Source organism: Saccostrea echinata, unplaced genomic scaffold (genome assembly GCF_033153115.1).
Source record: "Saccostrea echinata isolate AGI-Se365-2 ecotype Australia unplaced genomic scaffold, CSIRO_AGI_Sech_v1 ptg000006l, whole genome shotgun sequence".
Lineage (NCBI taxonomy): Eukaryota > Metazoa > Mollusca > Bivalvia > Ostreida > Ostreidae > Saccostrea > Saccostrea echinata.
The window spans coordinates 15483470-15494193 of NW_026889755.1; the positions used below are offsets into that span (position 1 = coordinate 15483470).

General features: G+C 33.9%; 1 protein-coding gene across 1 annotated transcript; it reads left to right on the forward strand.

The window, feature by feature from the left end:
* Nucleotides 1-461: 461 nt before the first annotated feature.
* LOC133180563 (protein mono-ADP-ribosyltransferase PARP15-like) lies at nt 462-6948 on the forward strand. Its single transcript, XM_061315049.1, has 3 exons — nt 462-604; nt 2077-2248; nt 6529-6948. Exons 1-3 carry the CDS (start codon nt 491-493, stop codon nt 6807-6809), a joined length of 567 nt encoding a protein of 188 aa, XP_061171033.1. The 5' UTR covers nt 462-490; the 3' UTR covers nt 6810-6948.
* The last annotated feature ends 3776 nt before the right edge of the window (nt 6949-10724 follow it).

Here is a 10724-nt window from a genome sequence, read left to right on the forward strand (position 1 = left end):
CCCTAGTTGTCTGGGTCCTCTGAAGCAGAAGTTCTTGCGGATTACGGTTGTACAGACAGTGTAAATTATCAAAGGGATGGTCCCAAAAGTTCAGGAAAGATTGTAAGCAGCCCGGTGAAAATGCAAAAAGTTGTTGCAAATGTAGTACAGATATTTTAACAGAGGTTTTACTCTTTTAAACCTCCATATCAATGAAAAGTTCATGAAGATCAACTTCATATTTTATTTTTAAATCATGTGAAAGACTTTGTCTAGATAAGAATAAACAGTAAAATCACTACAAGGTCTTCTGTGTAGATGGGTGACCTAAGAAAGACAATATCTGAAATACTGGAAGAGTGGAACGTGCATGTAAATTACCCTGTATATTAAACTTCTTTAAAAATAAATAATCATGGTGAGAAAATTAATAGAAATAAATAAAAGATATTTTTATTTTATGGATTAATTTCAAGGTTCTCTCGATGGGTTGCCAACTACATGGACATGCATGACAAATAACCAAACTGTGGTTGAGATCACCTTGAATAATTGGGACAATGAGTATCAAGAGGTCATGTCAAAGTTCAAGGCCTCCAGTAAGAGTTCAGTGACAGTTTCAGAGGTAGGACAAATATTCTATAAATAACCACATTAAAAAGCCTATCTTGGAATTTTTCTCTTTAATTGAAAATTTGTAAACCAGATGAAACAAAAACGGGGATAAATTTAAAGAAAAATTACAAAATTAGTCACTTTTGAAATAAAGAGGAAGCATCATACTAGTAATATAAAAATAATTCAGAAAAACTGCATAGATGTAAAACTTTTCTATAAAATATCTTTTGAGCATCAATGATCGAGTTTCAACTAATTTTTCATTATTTTCATTTTTAAATGCTTAAGTAGACAATTATTAGGATCTATAGTAATAACATCATGAGATGTCAAACATTACATAGACTGGATTTCAATCAGTGAAGCAATGATCTTCACAATCATAACGAAAATATGATTTACTAGTATATTTGGGGTTGTTTCTTATTGCTTGTATTGATTTACAGAGGATCATGTGAGATTTATCATATAACTGAATTTCATCGAGAATTGTACACTGAAATCAATTTAATTAAGCACAAATACGCAAATTAGGTCCGTAATCCTTTGTAAAGACATTTTTTCTCTTTTGAATCTAAAGAAATGAAAAAGTGAAGATAACAGTCAAACATTTATCGATCTTAAAAAATTATAAACAATACAAATCTTTGAAGAGGTCATAAAACACGTACATCTGGAAATTCCAGAGATGGCATCAGGTGCCTAGGAGGAGTACGCATCCCCTGCTGACCGGTTAAACTCGCCGTAAACCCTATGTATTGATCAGGTAGACGGAATATTCCGTAGTCAAATTCAGTATAAAAAGGGCCAACTACTGGTATAAAAAAAAGTCAGCCAAAATACGACCGAATGATATATTAGACTATAGAATTTACGAAATGCTTACTTAAACGAGGTTGTTCCTGTAAAATCAACTTATCTGTCAGAAGCCTGCCTCGGTTTTAAAATTGATCTTACTCGGAGCATGCTCTTGAGTATCGAATAAGTTGAAGATGAAAATCTTGAAGTCATCTCGTTTGTCATACAATTTAGATGTTCGTTGGCCCTTAGTTTTTATAGTCAGTAAAACAACCAATTATGAAAAAAAATGTGACGATTCTGTGGTGTGTTTTATTTTAAGTTCAATGGGATATATCGAATCGACATATTAATGAAAGTAATTACTGTATTGTTAATTGATAATTCATCGTCAAAATATCTAAATGTCGAGTTTAAGGCCACGGCAAGTGTTTTCTTCTTCTCATGTAGAAGTTTTTGAATAAAATTGTACTGCATAGGAATATAAAAACAGGTCACCTAATAACAATAGATATTTAAAATTGTAAACAATACGGCATGGGAAACTGTGTCCAGTTTAAGACATTTTCCCATTCTAATCAGGCTATCATTTTTGATAATCAATATTTTCTCACAGAAAAACTTCTCTCAATCAAAAAATGATTTTCTTCCGTCATAATTATGTAACCTTCATATATATAGATACGCAGAGTGCAGAACCCCTTTCTTTATCAGCAATATGCTGCAAAAAGGAAGGAAATCGAAGTGAAGAATGGAAAAGATCCGCAGCAATGGTTGTGGCATGGGACCTATCCAGAAACTGTTAATAAAGTCATAAACAATGGATTTAATAGAGGATATTGTGGCAGGAATGGTATGTACAAGTAGCTGTCTTTCATGAGGACTGCAATACGTGGATTATAAGCATGTGTTTCGAACAGAAATCTAAACAAAAATTCTGGATGTAATGGAAATATGGGTTTAAAAAAAGATTTCTTTTATCTTGAAATGTGTAAGTTTTTCATTATAAATTAAAGTTATAGTCTAATTACTAAAATTGTAATAATGAATGATAGAAGCACTTCCTGGATGAAATATGGAGATAAGGAACAGTTTTCAAGCTCAAGCTCAGTCCATTTCAACAATACAAATCAGGATCAGAGCAAACACGAACCTCCAGAAACATCAGAGATGGGATATGGTGCCATGGAGGAGTAAGCATCCCCTGCCGACCGGTCACACCCGCCGTGTGTCCCTTTTCAGGATTGGGAAAAAAGGGAAAAATCCGAAGACAATTCAGTGTGTATATAATGGCTTAACAATTAGAATGGAAAACGTCAGTAAGCATTTGAATAAATGATAGGTTGTATTTGCTAACAAGGTCATTTATCGAGCATAAAACTTGCGAAATGATGACTTAAAACAAGACTGTTGATACTCTTGTTTCAATATCAATACTTGATAAAGATATCTTTTGTTTACTTATTTAGCGAATAGGGCAAATAGTCTTTAGAACAAGTTGTCTTAAAGCAAATTCTTTAGCATTCTCGCGCATGCGTAACCTGAAGTAAGCCCATAGTATCCGTTTAATCTCGCTTATATATTTTCTGCGAGGACCACAGAGTCCAACAAAGATCAATTCCGAGTTGCTCTTGAAATTGAAATTCGAAGTTATTTTACTGACTACCTGAAACTGTAAACATTAGCGAAAATTATTGTGACGTTTTTACTATACGTACAATATATATATATATATATATATATATATATATATATATATATATAGTCGAAGCTCGTTATCTCAAACTTGATGGGGTCGAGAAAATACTTCGAGATATTAGAGGATTCGAGATATTCAGGGTAAAGTACTTCAGAAATAAGCGCTTGGGACTTTCATAAACAATGGATGGAAAATCTATTTCTCTGAAAACTTGTATTTAGAATTAAACCTTTCTTAAAATATTTTGAAAATACTAACAAAACTAGAAGGAATTAAAATACATGTTTGTTTGTATGTTATTTAACGTCCTTCTCGAGAATTTTTTTCACTCATATGGAGACGCCACCGCTTGCCGGTGGAGAGCTGCAAATTTTGTCCTATACTCGGCACTTACGGCCATTGAGCAGTGAGGAATCTTTTTCGTGCCAGCACCTACTGCGACACGGGACCTCGGTTTACATACGGTCTCATCCGAAGGACCTGTCTCCACGTCCCACAGTGGGATTCGAACCCGCGACGTAAGGATTACACTCCTTACTCCGCACTCTAGAACAGACGCTCTAACCACTGCGCCACGCGGGCGACTAAAATGCATGTATGATAAGATAAAAGGGGCAAGTGGAAGTGAGCATATTTTTCAGACACAAGGCATTGTTTTGAGTTACTTTAAACATTACACACCCCATTCCAGGGTCACTTCTTGCATTACCTTTTTTGAAAAGTCATATAAAAATATGATTCAAAATGACGAAAAAATCAAACGAATTACCATCAATTATAATACATACGGTAATTATTAAAACACTTCATCAACAAATACAACCTATCATTAAGTCAAATGCTGACTGACGTTTTTCATACTAATTTTAGGGCATTATTTACACACTGAATTGCCTACTGATTTTTCCTTTTTTCCCGATTATGTAAAGGATCCGGAGGTCTGTGTTTGCTCTGCTCCCCATTTGTATTGTTTAAAGGACTTTGAATTTGAATACTCTTTGTTATCTCCATATTTCATTTTTCATTTTATATTCATTTATAACATTTATGCATGCTATCAATAAAGAATTATTCTACCGGGAAAATAAAACACAACACCTCATTTCTCCATGTGACATTTTGTTTTGTTTTTTGTTTGTTGTTTAACGTCCCTCTCGAGAATTTTTCACTCATATAGAGACGCCACCACTTGCCGGTGGAGAGCTGTAAATTTTGACCTATACTCGGCACTAAGGGCCATTGAGCAGTTAGGGCTCTTTTTCGTGCCAGCATCTGCTGCGACACGGGACCTCGGTTTACATACGGTCTCATCCGAAGGACCTGTCTCCACGTCCCACAGTGGGATTCGAACCCGCGACGTAAGGATTAACTCCTTACTCTAGAGCAGACGCTCTACCACTGCGCCACGCGGGAGACCCATGTGACAATTTAAAATCAGTACTTTAGTTGACCTAAACCCACGGTTTAAGCGAGTTTTTCTGACCAAAGAGTGACTGGTTTCGTCTTTCTCTCAGTTGTTTGGGGTTTTTTGGGGTTTTTTTTTTTTACATTTTTTTTTTACATTTCCAATTAACTTCTTCTCCAGAAGCATTGAACCAATGTCAACCAAGCTTGGTCTAAGCATTTTGGTGAAAGGAATTCAGACTTGCTAATAAGAAAAATTAAGGGTACGACCTCTTTCAAGTAGAGATAATTTAGGGATATTGATAATTATGAGGCATAATTTATAAATAGCTTTCTCAATAACGACTAGTACTAGGCCAGAAAATGAAAACTATTGAGACATCCTTATATAATGTAGAATGTATGGCCCTTAAAACTAGGACTGGGTTGAAATTGATATTTCGTATTAAAGGGGCTTACACACAGATTTGAAGTTAATATTTTCTCAACTTTTCTGCATAATATCATGACTTGTATGTTGCTATAGCATTTCACACGGAAATATAATAAAAAACGTATTTTATCTGGAAATTATTGAAACTACGTAATATCTACCACGATGACAAGCCTTGTTTATTACCTTATATGGCTATTGTCATTGCGAACAGCGGATCTTACCTCGAACAACTGTTCAATCATTGAACGATCAGCAAAGTATACTGTTCTACTATATGTTTACATTCTTCTTTGAACACGTGGCTCAGGTCAATCTACGATGCGATATTAAATGGACTGCGGAAAAAAAACAGTTGCAATTTTTTTTTGTTTTATGAACAAATATTCATTACGCTTTTCCGATCGCGTGAACATTTGGTTTTTTCTAAGTGTACATGTACCTGTAGTATTCCTAGAAACCCATAATGTAATTCAACTCATTCAGCTGATTTGTCGGTTTTAAGTCACGTTGTTCCCTCGTATAGTATGTGAAATTAGTCTGGTATGACGCCAGAAAATATAGTTCCTATGCAAGCATGTTTGTCCAGAAATAAATTTTAATACAATAATTGCAGAAAATAATGTCATAAAGAATACTTAATGAAGTTTGAATAAATTCTACAGAGATTTAAGTACATTTCCACTGATATTATTCAGTGGTGAAAAGTGAAACTTAACATAACTTTTCTGTGTATCATGTCCCACGTGCTAGTCACTTCCTAGCCACTTCCGTGAATAATTAACCTTATCCGTTAACATCCTCGCTGTAGTCTCACTAAATCTCGCCAGAGCTACTGCGAACTCCTTGGTTACTATTGTCTGTAGAACACCGAAAAATAAAAGTTTCCAAACACATTAGTAGGGGTGCATTTGTCAGGGAAAAATTGTTATTAAGCCGAGCATTGTAGCCAATGGAAGTTTGAATCTATTTAACTTATGTAGCGTCTATAAAACACATTTACAGCGAAAACGTTTAATGCCCAGTAACGATTCCATGTTACACTGCAAGTAATTACACCCTCCGTCTGTCTGATTGTCTGTCCTTAAAAAAATTTCGTCGCAGTTCTCTTAGCAACTACTCATTACAGATGCTTGAAGTTTTAGCACATTCTTAATCTAGGCATAGCACATGGTAGAATTCATTTTTGTACGAATCCGATGTCAACTTCCTTTTATCCGTGCGACTGTCCGTAACACATTTTTGTCACAGGTTTTTCAGCAATTATTCATCGAAGATGCTTGAAATTGTAGCGCACTCTTTTGCTTAAGCATGTCATATGGTAGGATTCATTTTTTACGAATCCGATGTCAACACTCTATTTAACCATTCGTCTGTTCGTACAAAATTTCTGTGGCAGTTTTCTCAGCAAAAACTCAAGGCAGATGCTTGAAATTTTAGCACACTCTTTGTTTAGACATGCTATATGGTGGGATTCACAAGAGCGTATATTCACATCAAAGCGTGGGTATTACCAGTGAGCATTGGCTCACAGACTTCTTTTTCATATTTAATTGGATTTATGTTTTATATAATGATGGCATTTTCTACATACTAGGTACGAGGTATGGTGCTGGGGTTTATTTTGCTGTGAATGCGTCCTACTCTGCTGGGTATTGCAGACTTGACTCTAATGGACTCAAGCATATGTTCTCTGTCCAAGTTGCGACTGGTGATTATTGTGTGGGTAATAGAAGAATGAATGTACTTCCACCAAAACACGGAGCAGGAAGTCACGTGACGTACGACTCTGCCTCCGATAATCTCATTAATCCGGAAATGTATGTGATATTTCATGACAGCCAAGCCTACCCGGCATATCATATAATCTTCAGATAATCTGTCAACTACTATGTCAAGAAAAAACACAAGAGCATGGACTGCTGTAAACGCGCTGGATTTTGCATTGTGAATTAACATTGGAAGCATTTTCAAATACTACAAGTACTACTAGTAACATATACGGAACGTGATAGGAGTGAAATCATTTGTAATTGCAATCAAATTGTGCCGTTGAGTTCAAAAAATTTTTCTACTTTAACAGTAAAATAATAATGTAGGTTAACATTAATAGTAAAAAATAAAAATGAACAATTTTGGTAGAAACAATAAATATTATTTGTTAGAAAACATGTTAATATATAATTTAAAGTTTTCAATTGTTCATGAAATGATTTTTGGGATTTATAAACTTGTAAAAATTATACAAATGCAAGGCATTCTTTAATGAATAAGCTGATGTCCTATAATAATTCATACATTATAGATGTACATTTAATGTCATGGGGTGATGGTTCTTTTACTAATGATCAAAATGCTGATCTTTTCAAGATTCTTCAAACTTTTCTAAATGAATGTGGTCGTTTTAAAAAAAAAAATTGATTTTAGAAATGAAAATCTATATTTGTGCATTTAAAGAAGATTTTATTTTCTTTCTATCACTATTATGTATAAGTAGTAGACGATATATATACATGTGTTATATTTTGGCAATTTACAAAATGTTGTATTAGGAGAAGACTATATCTAAGTTTCTGAATTTGTGTCTGATCCTTTTGACTCTTTGTCAATAAAATATGTTCAATTCAATTCAATTACAGTATAGACTTGTTGAAGCCCCTCGTCTATTGAAAAAGGTATCATATCTGTTCAAAATTCTTTTTCTTTTCTTCCGAATTGATTTAAACATAAAGAATTTGTTCATCTTAAGAACTTTTTTGAGATATTTTTTTGTTTTGCAAAATTTGAAATGATTTAAACATAAAGAATTTGTTCATCTTAAGAGCATTTTGAAATTTGTTTTGGTTTTGCAAAATATGAAAAAGAAGACCTTGACACTTTGTCAGAATGGATTAAAAGTATAAGATGGATGTTGAAAACCAGGGTTAAACGATTGAGGAGCAATACGAAAACAAGATATCCTTCTGTCTCCAATAATTAAGAGGAAAAGAAATTAAGGATGTACAACACACCTACCCCAAAAATTTCCTGTCGTTTAATTTTCGCTATTTTTGTATATCTTATACATGATTTAATCTACTATGTGTATGTACATTTTCGTCAAAATCGTTCGAGCCGAATTTGGACAGGAAGTTCATAAAGTGACCTCCCTTTGGCTGATCACGCGTACAAAAAAAATTCAACCAACTAACTATAAAATCCCTTATTTTAAAATATTTAAGGTTAGGCTAGCTGTCAAAATTTGCTGAATCGTTTGTTTAACTATTAAACACACAAACAAAGTGATTTTGTAGAGGTAAACTTCGAGAAAAACGATTTTGAAGAATTTAAACTGAAAAACTATGGTTCATTTTTGCATTGAAAAATGCGTGATTTTCAAATGAAATATTTTTTATGAAAAAATCTGTCGTTTAATTTTGAAAAAAAAATAATTACTTCTTGTAACTGCTGATCAAAATGTTCTTGATAATTTTTGAAATTTTTTTAAACGACGCGTTTTGAATTTATAGCGGAAAATCTCCCCTCCCCCTCTCTCCGTAAGTTACGTTTCTCACAGCGTCTTTCAGACTTGGGACGAAAGGAAAGCTATGATTCTACAAATACAAATAAAAATCCCTAGCTGCAAAATATCTTTTACTTTAAAAAAAATGAAGATGAATAAGCAATTTCTGAAGTTTTAAGACCCCCCCCCCCCTCCATTCTTCTCTGCAATGCAGGACATTTGAGCTTGAAAAAAAAACATTGGTTACGTCTGCATAATATATATAATTGGCATATTGAACTCCTAAAGTAATGTCCTTCATTCGTGTATACAGATTAAATATTGACTACTAAAGTTTTTTGTTATTCTAAAAATTATTTTTCTTTTATATTTATATTGTAAAACTATTTTTGTAAGGATTTTATGACCACGTGTCTGGTTTGGAGTTCATATACACAGGTGCAGTTTCAAACCTTTATATGACTTCTACTTGCATTGAATATTATTTTTTAAGTGAACCAACAGTGGTGTATGTACAACTCTCTTGTGATGAAAATGGAATTTATGAACATATAAATTTTAAATTATTTCTGTTTTCAAACGAGAGATGTGCTCCCCCCCCCCCCATCCCCGGATATTGTATCCTTCTGTTGTTTCAATAAATGGAAATGATGTATTCGTCCATATTAACTTCAATTGTACCAAATTGCAAATTATTTATCAATATTAAAATTATTCACGTGCCTGAATCATCTACAATGGTATCATCTACATTGGTATCAATCGTTTTGTTTTTATTCGAGGAAATGCGAACTGAAAGTGTTTACAGTAAAAGATTTTCTCAGTGGGGTGCAACCGTTGTATTAATTTCAGTAAATAAATTTTCACTGTTGATACTTACTTTAATTTGTATAAACTTTGGCTTTCAGTTTTTGTGTTCCTTGCAACACACTGTAAATGTATCTGTGTATTTGTGAGGGAAAAAAACATAATTCTTCGGAAAACAGGAGGAATAACTCAGCTAAGGGGAGGAAAGACATATACCCTCTAAATTTTTAGATCTAGAGTTGTTTCTCTTTCATCAGTGATCTTCTGAAAACGGTTACTCTTTTTAATCTTATTTTATCAAAGAAAAGCAAGAAAATGTTTATTTCGTAATATGATAATATTTAGACATACCGGTAATATTTATTCTCAATGTTATGCCGCCGATTGTAACGCTCGTCATTTTGACGCTTCATAATTAACGTCAAATTTAACGTTATGTTAAACGTTTTATTGAAATCGCAAGAGTTATCTCCCCCACTGTGTTGTACGTCTTTAAATTAAAGACGTTTAAGGAACCTGTCTTTTTTTTCTTTTTTATGGAGGGGGGGGGGATTTATTGCAATTGCGCAAATGATAAAGGATAGGATTTGGTATTCCAAAAGAAACCACAACAAAAACCTCTATTCTATTTTTTTTTTTTTACAATTAATTACATCGGGATCGTATCGCTCGTCATTTTGACGTTCCGTAATTAACGTCAAATTTAACGTTATGTTAAACGTTTTACTGAAATCGCAAGAGTTATCTCCACAAGTGTGTTGTACGTCTTTAAATAGATTATACGATCAATTTATACTTGTCCCAGCTGACAAAGCAGGAAACATAACTGTTAGTCTATATATTCCTATAAAACAAAATTGATTTAAAAAATCTTCGACATGAGAAGAAATCACTTTCTGTTGCCTTAACTCGACATTCAGATTTAACGGCGATGTTTTATCAATAAAAAATAGCTATTCAAATCATATGTCGACTCAGTATATCCGGATAAACTTGACGTAAAACACATCACAGAGTCTGCCACATCTGTTAAACGTTTGGATGATTTACTGTCGCCCGCGTGGGTGCAGTGGTTAGAGCATTTGCTCTAGAGTCACGATGTAAGGAGATGATCCTTCCTTCTCGGGATTGAATCCCACTGGGGGACTTGGAGACCGGTCCTTCGGATGAGATAGTATAAGCCGAGGTCCCTTGTCGCAGTAGATGCTGGAACTATACGCAATTGCCCTGTTTGCCGAGGTCTAAAATTGCAGCCATCCACCGGATCGTTGTGGTCTCATTATGAGTGAAATATTATCGAAAGGTCTCCATATCAGTGAAAAATTAACGATATAAACGTTTAACAAACAAACAACTTGACTATATATAGACGATAAGGGCAAACAAACAATTTAATTGTATGACTAACGAAATGAGATCGTCAGCTTTCCTTATTTGTGTAGTAATATTCTGCTATCACTTCATATGGTGTTTACATCTCCCTT